The 16516-nt window shown below is 34.7% G+C and overlaps 1 protein-coding gene across 1 annotated transcript; it reads left to right on the top strand.

The window, feature by feature from the left end:
* Positions 1-2911: 2911 nt before the first annotated feature.
* On the top strand, positions 2912-15975 carry LOC106757565 (TBCC domain-containing protein 1). Its single transcript, XM_014640247.2, has 9 exons — positions 2912-3583; positions 3899-4039; positions 5483-5866; positions 10764-10868; positions 12228-12368; positions 14096-14299; positions 14979-15071; positions 15182-15293; positions 15589-15975. The coding sequence occupies exons 1-9, from the start codon at positions 3107-3109 to the stop codon at positions 15630-15632; spliced, it is 1701 nt and encodes a 566-aa protein (XP_014495733.1). The 5' UTR covers positions 2912-3106; the 3' UTR covers positions 15633-15975.
* The last annotated feature ends 541 nt before the right edge of the window (positions 15976-16516 follow it).

The raw sequence follows: 16516 nt of genomic DNA on the forward strand, positions 1-16516 counted from the left end.
ACTCAATAATTCTTCAAAACAATCTCAAAAGCATTCAATTTATCATATTTCACTTTTACATTTCATACAAATATATATATATATATATATATATATATATATATATATATATATATNATATATATATATATATATATATATATATATATATATATATATATATATATATAATATTTTTATACTTTAAAAGATCACAAACAACCCAACTAGTCATCAAAATCGCATGAAACCGTTCAATATACATTAACAGACAATAATAGTTCTAGAAGAACCACTAAATAACACAAAACCTAGTGAACTCAAACTTAGACAAAGAAAATGACTTTGAAACTCTCACCAATGGCTCTAGAAGGTCAAAAACCCCCAGAGCGACCTAAAGAACGTCTAAAACGGACGTCCGGAACTTTCAAAATGTCAAAAACATCAAAAACACTCAATCTGTCGTAGAAAATTCGCTCAGCGCACAACCTGCGGGGCGCTGTGCGAATTTTTCCTGACAGAAACCCCTCGCAGAGCACACAGAGTGCGCTAAGCGACTCTGCATAATCTGCAACACCCTAAAACCTGCATAATGAAGCAATTCTACCCTCCCATACCAATTCTAACCACTTTGATGAACTTCTAGTACTCTTAACTTGATCTATATGATGAATTTAACTTGTCTAAGTGTTTATCACTCATCCTAACCTCAATTCCTAGTAGTTGTACATCAGATTAGAGTAAAAAATTTCAATTTTAGTTACCAAAAGACTCAATTTCGGATTTACCAATTTGGAAGTGTTTCAGACCACTTCGATGTTGCTAATAGGTCACATTTGACTTAACTAAAAGACTACAATTGCCTAGGCCAGACCGTAACCTCTAATTCTAAAAATCACCATTCTAGTTCCCTAAATTTGACTCCCCTATTATCATTAACTTGACTATTTTACTAATAAAATGTATAACTTGAACTTATACTCTTACCACTAAATTCCAACAATCAAATACACACTCTTATTAGTTCCTATCTCATACATGCATCAGCACAAAGCTCACAGACCAGAAACATACCCTTGGTTCTAAATTAACACCTCCACATAAAAATCATCAGTCACAACAATTCACATCAAATCTCTCAGGCAAACAGTCATATTTATAAACACACATTTAGTTCATGCACATTTCATTCTACACAAAACCAAAGAGTCCAACTTCCCTTACCTCTCAAGTGAACAATAAATGCCTAAAGATGAATGCATAGTGTCTGTTCTTAGAAAAGAAACCTAAAGACACCTATATTTCACCAAATGGTGATAGGAATTAGTCTCTAAAATAAGATCATGGTCAAGATTTTGAGTAAAAATCACAAGTGAACCACATACAACAGAACTTGCTACATGATCAAGGTTCAAAAAGAGGAAAGTTGCTTACCCTATGAAATCGCAAATGCAATCGGTGAAAATTGGAGCCGTGATGCCAAGATCGTCTAGACGTTTACGGAATGGGAATCCAGTGGCTCAATGGAGGGGAAATCTAGAGAGAAGAATGGGTTTTGGAGAAGGCACGGTTAGAGAGATGTTTGAAGGAGAGAAAAAGAAATGCACGTTTCTGTTTGAGTTTTATTTTTTTCTAAAACTGAAATTCTATTATTTTAATATAATTAAAAATTTTACTTTTAATTTAAAGGTTATTACAGATGCTGTGAATTTTTCTTGTTAGGATATACTTTGATTCCACGATAGGCGCCAAACGTTCTTACAAGACCAAAATATACATACAAGACCAAAATATACATACAAGAAACAATGGAATTATATAGGGAAATATATACTCATTATGAATAATTTTTTAACTTATATACGGATATATCCGTATATAAGCCTAGCTACGACAGTATTATATACGAATTTTTGGCCGTATGTAATCCGTATATAACCATGTATTATATATGGGTTTTGGGTCTTTTATACGGATTTTGACGGTATGTAATTCAGTTTTTTATTGCATTGACATATCTTATAAAGATCTTATAAAGGTACTTTTGAGCACTATTTCCATATCGAGATATTCACCTTCAACAACCAAACTATTTGAGATGTATGCGATAGATGTATCTTTGACATCAGAGTAAGGGTGGTGCCTGCAAAGACACTTAGACGCTCAAGTCAGGTATATGCATAAGACAACAATAAATACTAGAATGAATATATCGTAGTTACCTTATGAACAATGTTATTTGCAGTGGTTTCAAAGAATTTTACCTAGTTGGGCCTCTGTTGCCTACATATTACCTTTGTTAAGTTGTTTAGAGTTTTATTAATGTCTCTTATATCTTATTATCCCTATCAATTATGCCTGATCATTATTTGTTCTTATCGAAATGTCTTACTCAAATATAGTATATAAATTAGGTAAAATTTAAATAGCGAAATAAATAGTTCATTAGATAAAGCTAAAAACATAAGTGATTGATTTGAAAAATTATTTTTTTTAAAAAATAAAATTTATTTTGAATAATAGACGAGAATAAGAAAGAATGCATGATTATTAAAATCATTTTTTTTTTAATTTTTTAACATTCTCATGAATTAATTTTTTTTTTTACTAATAAGTTTTAACATGTTTCATTTTTTCATTAATTTCATTATGTTACAAACAAAGCAACTACTTTTATATTGCTGTAGATTAAACGATTTGTAAATTCCTTAACTTATTCAATAAACATTTATTAAGTGCATAATTTCAATAGAGTTTAATCACAAGAAAAGTTATATCAGGAACACTTTTCTTCCATACATTGTTGAATGAGTTATTATTAATGAAAAAAGCAGTGTGGATAAAATTGAAAACACATCTATTAATGAAAAACACATGTAAGATGGGATGCGTCAAAGTACAATTGCATCAATGCCATTTCAGAGTAAAAGGGCAAAGCTTCTTCAAATGGTAAGTGTTGCTGAACCAATAAGAAGGCGCCACGTATCGACACACCATGCGGTGAACCCCACCAGAACGCACCCGCATCTCTCTCTTCTCCCTCTACTTCCTCCCGATTCAAAGATCTGCAACTCTCCCCCTCCCTCTCTCTCCCTCTCTCTTGCATGAATTTTTTCTCTGCGTTGCCATGACGGAACCAACGGAGCCATGCACGTCTTCTTCGTTGGCGAGGGACTCTAGCACCGTGATTCACCCAAGGCGGGAGCCCTTTGAGCACGGCCTCTTGCCAATCCCACGCCTCATCTTCTCCGACCCCGCGCAAACCCTAATTCCGTTGAAGCGGAAGCTTCTAGAGTTATCCTCAAACCATCGAGTGGGCTCGGCGGCCATCTCAGAGGCATTGCAGATCTCCGTTGAGCACGCCAGACTCGTCCTCGATACGCTCGCCTCGATTCTGCCCTCCGACTCCGAACCTCTTGTCGCCGCAAAGCTCGGCGAAGCCGATTCCGTTGGCGTCGACGTGCATGATCTGGTACTGTTTCTCTACATTCAATCCTACAAGAGGCTCCTCCCGCGGACGCACAAGGACTCCGCTGCCGTCGCCGATGTCTGGCCTTCCACTTCCGCCTTCGATGGCTACTTGTCCGCCCTCTCGCCGCTTCAGGTGAATTCTACGTTTTCCTTCGATTCTTCCCTTTTCTGTGAGGTAATTCGATTTGTTATTAAGCGCTATTAGATAAGACGGTACTGTTCCGGACCAATTCCTTGTTTAGTTACCATAATGTAGGGTTAATTTTATGGTGGTGACTCTCACATTTGAAGCCTTGGATTGGTTTTGTTAGCAGGTGTTCGCGGCTGTTTCGTTCTTTATGATTAATTTCTCTTTGACTACTGTATTAAGCTGCTGATAATTTTGTCGAGTTATTGGGTCGTTGATTTGGTACACAATGTGTTGATTCTGATGTTATGTGTTTTGCAGCTTGTTCGCAGCAACAGTAGGCGGTTTTTGCCATCGCAGACTGATGAAGAGGCGCATCAATTGTCATATCTGCAAAAACACTTGGCTAACATTCTGTCTCTTCTAGCAGAGCCTGTGGATGGAGAAGGCGAAGAATCTCTGGTTTGTTAATTTGCTTATTATTGGTTGTTGCTGATTTTGAATGCTATTCATTATTTCTGATTTTCTTAATTCAATACTTGGTTTATAATTGCATTGTGTGTTTATTCTCCTTTGTTTTGTTTTTATTTTATTTTCATCTGTGGGATATATTCTTGTAATTCAAATAGTGTTGTTGACTATTTTCCTTGCAAACCAAGAAAAGAGATATTCTTGAATGCCATTGAAAGTAGCATCACTTGTTTTATGCTTGTTCTTGTGACCAACTGTTGCTTAGCTCCTGTAGAATGATATTATTTATTATTTACATAATCATATTACTACATTGTTTTCTCATTGCTATTAATTTTGTGTGAACCCTGAACTTGATATTTGGAGCATATACTCTGAAGACATCAGCTACTAAGAATTTTGTAGCCGATAGGTACCCTCCCTCCTGTGCCACCATCCTGTATGATTGCAACTAGTTACTCTGTTTTTGTGATATATTGTGAGCATTGCAATATCCTCATGGGGAGCAGAAAAACCGATTCGGTAGTTGTCTCACTTTTGTTTGATTTATTAGGCCATGCAGGGTTTCATGTAAGATAAGAATATTATGCAAGTTCCTCTATGTTGGTTGAAATTCTTGCATGCGATCCATACTATTTTTTATGACTCATATAGATACAAATCTATCATTGACTTGTTTTTGTCTTCTAGAGTTGCCCAGGGTTGTGATCTTCTAATTGAGTTTTGGTCCACTGAGTTAGGGATATGCTGACTGACAATTTGTACTAATAATGAGTGAAATTGAATTGGTCTATTCATTATACATGATTGCTCAATCTCTACAGACAAAAAAGCAACCGTTTTTTATTTATTTGTTGAGGTGATGGATAAACCGGCGAGCTGGTTGCTGGCCATTTCTTTGTTCTTGTTTCTTATCGGCACAACTTATAGTTTAATTTTATTAGGATGCCAGCATCTTCTCTTTCTAGTTAATGCAAAGCCAACTTCTCTTGATTTTAATGCCAGTCCCCTCACTTCTGTGCACTTCTTATTGTATATGCATGTGGCAATGTATATATCCTCGTGTGTTTGGCTGTCATTAGCAATTATTAATCATAACAATTAAAGGATATGCTAGATTTAGAGTGACAGCAACATTCAATTTCTTTTTGCTTGCCGAGGCATTGATTATCACATGGTTAAATGCTACCACCTTTTAATTAGGGCATGGTAGTTTTAGGAAGTGGTGCATTTCTAAGTTTTTCCCTCCCTAGTATAATTGACTCTGTAGCCTAAGATCATCTAGTTTGTTACTGGATGGAAAGATATAGGAATTTTTGAACCTTTTTTAACTTGTCTTTGATTAAATGTTTCATTACAGCAATTTATTTTTTATTGAATCAAATTTGTGTCTTTTTAGTTTGTTATCTTGATATTGTTTTTCTTAATTGATAGGTTTTAACCATGGATAGTTTTGAGCACCTTGGATTTCTAATTCAGTTTGGTGACAAGGGATCTGAAGGAAATTCTTTCAGTCAATTTTCTCCCTTTTTTGCAAATTCAGACCCTGACATGCCTGCTGTTCCTGTTCCTGCTGCTCAAGTTCATGATTGGCTTCAACAAAATATTGTTGCTGCTTTGGAATATATTTCTGAACGGACTTCTTCTAAGGAAAATGGGCCAGCTTCTCCTTCTGATCACGATGTTGCTATGACTGATGCATCCAGTGCCTCAGTTAATAAGGTCTCAACCAGTACCAGAGGTGCAAGTTTCATTGAAGGGATTTCCAAATCATCATATATGAAGCATGCACCTGACATTAAAGGTTCTAATGTTAAGGTTTGTTTCTAATACATATATTCATATATTTATCTGTTTTTCAAGTATAATGTTACTCACATTTTGGATTATTTTGATATATCATTGAAGCTATTTATCCTAAATAGGTATTTAACCCTTCATATTATGTTTTCATATAGGGATGCTAATAAGTGTAGTGGGTAAGATGAAGAAAATATTCTGTAGAAGAAATTTAAGATGAAATTACAAAATAATGAAGAGAATATTTTAGGGAGAATTTCTGAGCGAAAAAACATTCTCATTTAGTTGGTTTTTATGCTTAATACACACACGAGCTTGCACACTCTCTCACACACACTCTTAATAGTCTAAGTGGGCTATTTTCTAGGCTAAAGTGTTAACAGGTGTAACTTCCTAGATACATGAGTAAAATAACTTGTGTACTTGAATATGCAATTTCTTGAGCACACAAATCTACTATTTCTTAAGTACAGTAAGTATTGTTTATTCCAGCATACTCTAGATGGACATTTGCTTCTATATAGCTATTTAGCTCATAGTTTTCCAACTTGATGAAATAAAACATGACTAAAACTTGTCTTTTGGGACCACACAATTTTCTGAACATTTGCAATTTGAAACTGCCAGGGTTTGTCTGTTTATGTCTGAACAAGCTATCTGCATATAGATTTAGGTTCACGATTTGAACATTATTCTAAATGCTTGATGCAATATGTTAGGCATGAGCGCCAGCTAGAGAATTAGGTTTGGAAGGTTTATACTAGGTGGAGGAAACACTGGAGTTTGTGGGCTGCTCAGGTTAGTTAAACAGACAGTTAGGGCATGTATTTAAATAGGGAGATGGGTACAGCTGTGAAGGCAAAGGAAGTTTATTTTGTTGTAACTTAAACTTTCTGTTTTAAGGACGAACTTTTTGAGGTGGCACTACAGGCTCCTTGTTCATGTTTGTAGAATTAACAAAATTCTTTCACTGTTTCTCCTTTCTACCTTTTCCCTCTTCTGCCTATTCTAATTTGAACCAAAGCTAATCTGAATCCTATCGTATTTCCACTCTCTGTATGCATGAAAGATTTGTTTGTACTTTGTATTATTATTATTATTATTATTATTATTATTATTATTATTATTATTATTATTATTGCATTGGTTTTTAAACAGTAGAAAGGGTGAAATGCTTGTATTACCAATTCCCCCTTAAATAATGTAGTCTAGAGGTCAACCTAGGTATCAATCCAAGGAATAGATTTCAGTTGAGTTCATTGAGTAATTTCTTTCTCAACAAAACAAGAATTGGGGGATTGAAACAATGAAAAGTAAATGAACAATAGAACGCAAAGTGTAATCTAAAAACTGAAAGTGAAATGCAAGAAACTGAGTAAGGAAACACAAAGACATAGGTGCATTAATAGAAGTTGTTTAGAAACGTAAACTTGTGACAACAAAGCAAAACTATAAAATAAAATGCAAGTACAAATTAATAGTGCAGTAACGTGAATGAAAATGCAAAACAAGGGACAACGTAAATGTGTAACACTGAATTGAAATGAAACAAATGCAGAGATACATTCTAATCGGTAGAAATAGCTGGAAATGAAATTCTAATTGGTAGAAAATGCTTAGAAAACCAATTGGTAGAAGTGCATGGAAATTAAAAAAGCAAAGCCAGAAAAGTATGAACAGTAAAGGAAATGAAAATAAAGCAGAACTGGAAATTGAAAGCTAGTGCACAGACGCATGGAAATGCATAGAAATTAAGGGAATGATAAGAATCGACCATACTCCATTGCAAAGAAAATTTGAAAGTGAGTACCCATGGAACTCCAATGGTTACAAAACACCAAACCCCAAAAGCAGAGAAAAACGTGAAAAACAAAAACCAGTGAAGCGTGTTCTGCCTGCCTGCCTCCCTCCTTATGGCTGCTGTCTCACCTTCCAAAAGCACCAAATTAACCTAATTTCTTTCTTTTTGGGCCATTCCATGTTCAGCCCACAATAGAAGTTTGAGAGAAAGAAAAATACACCCTAGGATATTACAAAATTACCCCTACATACAATAAAAATTAAAACGATGCTGACAGCCAATCCTTGTAAACGTCTATGATTTTCCAAATTAAACTGTGTCTAGCTTAGAACTCCAAAAATTATGTTCTTGTACTAAATTAAATCTCTTTGAGTCTTGAATCCAATGGAAAAAGAATAAGCTCCATTGGACACATGTAGAGAAAGTAATGAGAAAAATAGTTAGCAAAGGTTATAGCTGAAAATCCTGCGTTAAATGTGCTTTCTGGGCTATTCTCTTTTTCAAAAAGGGTATTATTATTATCTCCTGAAATAAAAAAGTATTACATGTCTGCTATGTCACCTTCTTTGGGCATACTCCTTTCTTCTCTTAGTTTGTCTAAGATATTTCTTCTATCCAACAGGTCCTTCTTATACCATTAGTTGAGTTTGGTGTTCCTCCTGCTCGACAATCCCAACCATTTTCAAACTCTTTATGAACTACCGTCACCTATTATTACCTACCAATGTAGGAGCCAAATAACTATTCCAATGCTCTAAGGTGAATCCTCTTCATTAGGTTCTTCTCAATTGTCACTCAATACCAAAATTCCAAGTAATCATGATTTTGTTTGGCCCACTGTCCTTCTAAAAGGTACTTGTTCTATCCATAATCAATATCCAATTTATAATTTTCTTAGCTATCACAGGTTGTCTCCTTTCTATTGTTCTTTTATATCATCTATTAATATTCCTATAAATTTGAATGAAACACTAACCTTTCTATTGTTCTTTTATATCATCTATTAATATTCCTATAAATTTGAATGAAACACTTGATCAACCTGGAAGACAACAAGCCATGATTGAAGAGATATAGACCCTTAACCAAAATAACACATGAAAGTTAGTTCCCCTTCCACCTGGAAAGAAGGTGAATATTGATGGGTTTATGTCTTTGAAGTTGGTCCCAATGGTGAAGTTGATTGCCTCAAAGCATGCTTAGTTGCCAGAGGATACAATCAGATCTGTGTCTTTGATTATAGTGATACTTTTTTCTTTTATGGCCAAAATGACTACTTTTTGTCTTTTCTATGTCATGACAACTATTCATCATTGACCACTTCATCAATTGGATATTAAAAGTACTTTTCTTCACAAAGATCTAGAGGAAAGTCTACATGGAGTAACATCTTGGGTTTGTTGATTAGGGGAAGTATGGTTTAGTTTGTAAGTTGTGCCACTCTTTATATGGTCTCATGCAATCACCATTTGCTTGATTTGGAAAATTTAGCTAAATTGTTCAAACCTTTGGACTGAAATGTAGTGCAGTAGATCATTTAGTCTTTTATTATCATGCCTTCCCTGGAAAATGTGTCTGTTGTAACTTGAATATCTCAGCTAAATGAGCATTTGTGTAAACATTTTCAAACCAAGGATCTTGGAAGCCACAAATACTTCTTGGGTATTGAAGTAGCTTAGTCAAAAGGTGTTGTAATCATTCAAGGGAAATATGCTCTTGATATCCTAAAAGAGACAAAAATGATTGATTGTAGACCAATGGATAGCTCTATGGACCTAAATAAGAAAATAACACAAGAAGAGTCTTTCTCTGATCTGAAAAGAGATAGAAGGCTGGTTGGAAACATTATCTTACTATTACTTGACTTTGGTCTGTCTTTTGTAGTTGGTGTTGTTAGTTAGTTCATCTTTTGACCATCGGAATACTGTTATCAATATCCTAAGATACCTCAAAAAAGCTCTAGGACAAGGTATGCTGTATGAAGATAAAGGAAATACCCAAATCTATGAGTATTGTAATGCTAACTGGGTAGGCTTCCCTACCAACAAATGTTGTACTACAAGATAGTGTTTTCCTTATAGGAAATATTATTTCTTCTAAATCTGAATATAAGACAATGACGTCTATTTGTTGTGAACTTTTATGGGTAAAACAATTCCTTCGAGAACTTAACTTTTTGTGAGATTCAACAAATGAAAATGCATTGTGGTAATGAAGTTGCTCTTCATAGTGCTTCTAGTGTTCCATGGGAGGACTAAACACAAATTAATTCTCACTTTGTTGGGGAAAACTTGCTATCTAAGGAATTTTGTATTGAGTTTGTCAGATCCGATGATCAACTTGTAGATGTGTTAACTTTACTTGTTGCAAGTTTGGTATTTACAATTTGTATGTTCCAACTTGAGGAGAGTGTTAGTATAGATATTAAATATAGGTAGAAAGTAGTTGTATAGGAAATTTGCTATATGCTGTACCTATCCTTGTACCTAAGGATCTAGGTTGATCTTACTCTCTCCTATACTCATTGTATCAAAACTCTATCAATATAAATAGGAAAACATATGAGAGTAGTGTTTAAGCTCTCTCAAACTCTCTCAATATATAGTCTCTTTTATTTCTCAACTCTAGTATTACAATTATATAACCTAAAACAAGTTCCCCCCTAAATTTCATTTGGTTGGGTACTCGCAAAAGATGACAAGAGGATGCTTGCTGTAACCACAACAATGACAGAGGTTGTAAAAGAAGATGGATTTAAAATTGTGGATGAGAGAGATGCTGCTATGCAATTGAGCTATATCACCACTATAGCGGCTATTTAACAACTTTGATTGATATTGGTTGTTCTAGCCATATTTGAAAAGAGGATTTGGTTTTTCATGCTGAGGTAATTTTTGAGCATCTCTACCAAACTTTTCAAAAATTTAGTTCCTTAAAATAAGACATGCCACCATCTTATGATATGGTATTGTTTGAGTGAATATATGTTTTTCCTGCTTGAATCACCATCTTATGTATCTTAGTTCACGTGTGTTCGGAAATTGAGAGGTCAGTTTAGATTGTTGTTGATAACAATATGTAGTATGCTAATGGAAATTCTATTTGATCATTCAGGTTCTAAATTGCCACGAGTCTGCCATATACATCTTAGCACCTTTGAGATATGCTACTGTCTATGGGTGTTCAGATGCAACAATAGTTCTGGGAGCAGTAGGCAAGGTAATACTTAGTAGCTTTGTGTCCTGCTTGTGAAGGGAGCATAATGATTCTGTACATATGTAAGGAATGAAAAATTATGAAATTTGTTTTTGTACCACAGTGCATTGTTGTTAAATGTTGGGCATGATGGCGCAATGGCAGTATGTAGGGGTGGAGAATTGATATCTCCCATACAAAGGCTATGGCATGACCATTTTGTTATGGCAGGCCATGATGCCTGCAATGTCCGTGGTGCCAAATGTGGTTTTTGACAGAAATGAGAAACCTTCACCCAGAAATGGGTGGAACTGACCCAACTATTTTCATGGTATTACCCATCACCAAAAGTTGTTTGAAACCCTAAAGCAGTAAAATACTTGTTTAGCCATCCAGCAGTGTGTATGATCACTCCTATGTTGTGTCTTTTGAGTCTATCTTCTTCCATGTGTATTTTATGAAGGCATTGACATCATCTCCTCCTGGCAGCAACCCATATTCTGGCTACCTATCCATCTCTCCATTATTGGTTTCTTTCTGTGTTTCTGTCCCTTTTCTCTTCCATTTTCTGGCCAGCTTCTCCAGTGACTCACCTCCTTTTGGTTCAATTGATTCTTCTCCGTCTTTCTTTGGCTCTAGTGCTCCACCTTACTGCATTCTCTCCCCTTGTAGTCTAGTTCTCTTATGCTCATTTATTTTTATTCTTTTGTTGTTACATGAACTTGATTTCTTTTACTTTTCAGTGAACTGTTGAATCTTGTGTCGTTGTCTTCAAAGTTTATTGAATATGCTATTTTTAGTTTATTGTTTTATTATCGTAAGTTTTTTCTTTCTTCTTTCAAGTTAGAGTCTGCAGTTTATGTTATTATGTGTTTTGTGCGTGTTATAGCCTCACACATCTGCCATAGGCCACAATGCCATCTGCCATACTTTTATGGTGGATTTGTGGTATATGCTCTATGAGTATGAGTTATTTTCCTTCAGCTTCTTCAGAATCTTATTTGTAACACATGCATAAGCTAATGTTACCTGTGGAGGAGCTCGTTTCATTTTTCTTTCTTATTTTTCTCCCATGGAAGTGTTTATGGAGAATCGGACGGGCCATAATTGTCATCATTTAATATAACACCTTTCAACAAGGTACTTTTAGGTGGCAATTATATTTTTATTTATGCGGATTTATCCTTTTGGATTCACTTTACTGCATTTTACTACTTCAAAGATACAATTGAACTATTTACTCATCATTTTTAATTCTTTTTGGTACGACTTGGTAATGGGAGGAGAGGCGTTTTACTGATTTTCTGCCTACTAGTAGAATAGCTGATGCTTAATTTGCAGAAAAAAAATTGATCTTTCTGGGTTCGTATTTTTGTTTGCCAGGCTGTCAGAGTAGAACATTGTGAAAGAGTTCATGTAATCGTAACAGCAAAACACATTTGTATTGCTAATTGTCGAGAATGTGTTTTCTTTTTGGGAGTGAACCAGCAACCTCTTATTGTTGGTGATAACCACAAACTGCAGGTGAGCTTCTTCATTTACTGTTGCATTTTTAGTGAAAATGAACCTATAGATTTTGATGCTATGTTAAGGCATCATGAAGTGCTTCTACTGAAAAATTAAAAAGATTGAATTGTGATGTTCTTTGTGGCTTAATTGGTATAATTTTGCACGATATAGGTTGGTACCTACAGAACATGGTACTCTTCGTTGAGATGTAGTGTTCGACATGTCTCTGACAGTATACAACACATATTTGGCACTCCTCACTAGCTGCCTACTTATTTTCTTTTGCAAATTAGCTCAAATACTTGTTCCGTGCCAACACCTCAATACACTTGGAGTCTAAGTTCAACACTTCAGGGACAGTATGAAATATGTTCAATATTTTGAACAACTTGACAAGTCATTTGAAAATATTTATAATATTAAAAAATAATGCGTCTCATTTTTTTTGGAAGGTCGTTATTTGATTGTAGTAAAAAGACTTGAGATTAAAGATTGATAAGAAATATTCTTGAGGGCTTAAAAGACCCTGTCCTAGACGCTAGGAACAATCATTATAGATAAACCAACACACAACCCCCTACTTTAGGCTCTACTACCTATACTAATCATAGGTAAACTTAATAATTATTCTAACAAAAAGAAACGTAAAACATTGCAAGTTCTTTTGAGGTGAATACACTTGTGTTGAATGATATAATTCTTGTTTGAGATAGAGAAAATGCTTTTTGACTGTGACTCAATAAATATCTTATATGAAAAAAGAGAATGAAAATGAATATACTAATCTTAATTATTAATTTAAATAATTTGTTTTATACCTTTGCTCCTCATATTTAATTTCATTTGAGTCTTTCTCTCTATATACACATACAAACAGAGAGATAGATAGAGAGAAATTGTAACTTAAAGCTCTTTGATTACTTTTGTATCGCTGCTTATGTAGTTTACCTTTACAGGGTTAGTGTCAAGCGGCAATATCTTGGTATTTTTAATCATTGGGATGTCATCTAGCCTTCTTTGTCACTACATTTTTTTTCCTCAAATGTGCAGAAAGGAGTTAATGAAATCACTGCATAATATTGGGCGGCTATTTATGAAATTACTATCAGCCTAGTACTTTTGAATCGTGACATCGTGATACATGAGTGGATAGAAAGTTTCTCTAGCTATTAAAGTGTGTGACTGATCCTCGAGTGGATAAAATAGTTAGACTGTAAATAGGTTTACTTTGAGCTTGTTTAGGGGTCGTACTTTTTTGCTGTACTGGTATTATTTGCAATTTTTAATTCTAATGTGTTGACTATTAATTTTTAAAACGCAGCACATTCATAGTTATAAAGTGTAGTTGAGAAAGAAACAAAAAAGTTAGCCCAATAGCCATGAGAAAGCTAAGTTACGAAATGGACAAACCCCTAAAAGTCATCCTAGATCAGTATATTTGGTGCTTTGCAAGAACAAGCCTTTTTAGTTTGTCTTCAAAATCTAGTAACAGACTACTCAATTATTCTTTAATTAGAAAAACAATATGATCTCTAAGTAACATCTTACTGCAGTCGTTTAATTAGAAAAACCATACGGTCTCTAAGTTACATCTTACTGAAGTCGTTTTTCTGACCACATTTATGCTTCTAGTGACACTACTAGCTTTTTTGTTCTTACAATGTATGCATATTTTTCTTATAATTCTCACTTTTCTCTGCTGAATTCCTTGTTTGAAATCTTCTTCCTTATAATGTTAACAGGTGGCTCCCTATAATACTTTTTATTCCCAATTGGAGGAGCATATGGACGAAGTTGGAATTGTGCCCACAGTTAACCGATGGGATGAGCCTCTTGCATTGGGCATGGTTGATCCGCATGATTCATTGTCTCATCCAGCTGGTGTCTCTGATGTTCAAGCTGAGTCTGCTATGCGGGTGGACCCAGATCAGTTCACTTATTTTGTGGTATGAATGTTTCTTTATTACTGACTTGTATGGCAAGTTTAGAGTTTTTTGTGTGGGTGATCTTTTAATGGAAATTCATATGTTTGCCATTAGATAATATATCATCCAAGGTATTAAGTAGTGCGAGCGGCCCCTACCTGCTACAGTGGCTGCTGTTCCGCGGCCAATAGTGGGCTTAACAACAGCCATAGCAAGCACTATAGCGAAACTTTGTGTTGATTCCAAAAGAATTCCTCTGATGGAAGACATTAGGGTGATTTTGGGATTTTAATATCCAAAATTGAAATATAGAGATGTATTAATAGCGATAATGATAAAAGACTTGATGATAATTGATAATTTTTAGCTAGGAAACATTTATTTGAATTTGTTTGTATTTGTATGTTTTGTTCAAGAGTTAAGACACCTGTGGCATATTATTTTTAATTATGAACATTATAAATTTTGAGTAATTTTTATCATTATTAATAATTTATATTTATAGAGTAAATTAATTCAAAATAGCGGCTACCCTTCTAAACTCTATCCTGCTTTAATGTTTATGGAACGGGTTGCTATGTGGAAACATTGATATTGTGTGTATGATTTGTAAATTTTCAGGTATGAGCAGTGTTTAAGGTGCATTTCTTTAATCTTTATTTAGTCGTGATTTTACTCTTTCCGCATTGTTCTCATGCAGATTCCCAACTGGTTTGGAGGAGAGTCCACTGGGGCTACAAAAGGCAACCCATTCACGTTACCGGATGCTTATAAGGCATCTCAGAATAAAAATGTATGCATGCTGTTAATTGACGAGTATACGAACTATTGGACTTCCAATCAAGTGTTTTCTTTTTACTGATGTGAAATATGTTTAATTCTGAATGACTTTTATTTTTGCAGCAAAAAAATTTAGAGGAGATAAGGCAGCTCTTACGAGAAGCACCTTTAGAAGAAAGTCGCAAACGAGAATTGTCATCTGCTCTCCATGTCTACTTCAGGGACTGGTTATATGGTAACTATCAGTTTTTGCCTTTTAGGCCCAATGTAAGTGGGCTTTTTCTACATGTACCAGAAGGAGAAAATAAAATGAATGTAGAAAGTAAGGTGAATCAAACCTTTCCCTTGAGTTAAAATCTGCTTTAAGAATTTAAAGGAATCAAACTTCTAAATAGAGGTTTCAGTCACAAGACAACTGATGAACAATATATTATACGAGAAGTCTGGTACAGAGCTGGTTGTTCTAATTATTTTCTAGAGCAGGTTAAGCGGATAATGGCAATAACTTTTTCTCTTTTTTTTTTTTGTAGCTTCCGGAAACATTCGTCAGCTTTATTTTCTACAAGGCGATTGATCTTTGTCAGACAATGGAATGGCACAGTTAATGGTACAGGAACGATGTTTCTGGTTTCCTTTTTGCACTTCCTCTTCTATTCCCCTTGCCAATTCTATTGGCGGCATAGGTAGCTGAGTTCAGACGAGGTGAATTAGAGTGACCCCTATTTATGCCGTGGCATCAGCGGTGCGTAGAATCGATGAAAATACAGTTGCTAATCTGATTGTAATATTTTTTTGTTTGTGAAAATAATTTACTGTAATATTGTTAGCCTAAATTAATGGCGCGTTTCTGAAAATTCCAGCGGCGAACATCTAGTGCACTATTAATCTCCCAACTTCGGTTTTTGTTTACTTGAGAATTCTGTTGGGTTCTATCGCTTTACGAATTCAAGTCATTGGGTGTAGCTTCTATTTAAAAGAAAAAAATGAGTCGGAGTACTGGAGTCGTTTTCTTACGGTGGATACTGCTATGAAAGATGTAAATGGTCGGTAGGATTGGGTGATATTGTCTGGCAGCTTTGCTGACGTTGGTTGTTGTAGTTGAGTGGTTCCTCGCAATTTAGTCGTCATACCTAATATCCTAATAACGGCTAGCTTGATCGTGAAATGTTCCTTAACCATGCAACTATGTCCAATTTGGTTTTCTTAAAAAAAAAAAGGGCTTGTACGTCAAAAGAGCTTTCGTTATTGAGAAATATATATTTAAAAATGTAATGAATATAATATAATTTATTAACTGCCTACTTGTTCAATTACCCATGTGTTAAGGAATTATTTGTTTTAAAGTCTGAGTAACTAAAATAATTTGATGAATATGTTCCTAACATAACCTAATATCAAAGTATGCTAAATGTGTTCTGTTGGATGAATATCTTTATTCATAAATTAACCATATTAAGG

Source organism: Vigna radiata, chromosome 3 (genome assembly GCF_000741045.1).
Source record: "Vigna radiata var. radiata cultivar VC1973A chromosome 3, Vradiata_ver6, whole genome shotgun sequence".
Taxonomy (NCBI): domain Eukaryota; kingdom Viridiplantae; phylum Streptophyta; class Magnoliopsida; order Fabales; family Fabaceae; genus Vigna; species Vigna radiata.

Excerpts from the sequence above, each read along its gene's own strand:
- LOC106757565 (XM_014640247.2), top strand. The coding sequence starts at position 3,107 with ATGACGGAACCAACGGAGCCATGCACGTCTTCTTCGTTGGCGAGGGAC. Across the intron at positions 3,584-3,898 it reads CCGCCCTCTCGCCGCTTCAG|CTTGTTCGCAGCAACAGTAG; the intron begins GTGAATTCTACG and ends TGTGTTTTGCAG. Across the intron at positions 14,300-14,978 it reads ATCAGTTCACTTATTTTGTG|ATTCCCAACTGGTTTGGAGG; the intron begins GTATGAATGTTT and ends GTTCTCATGCAG.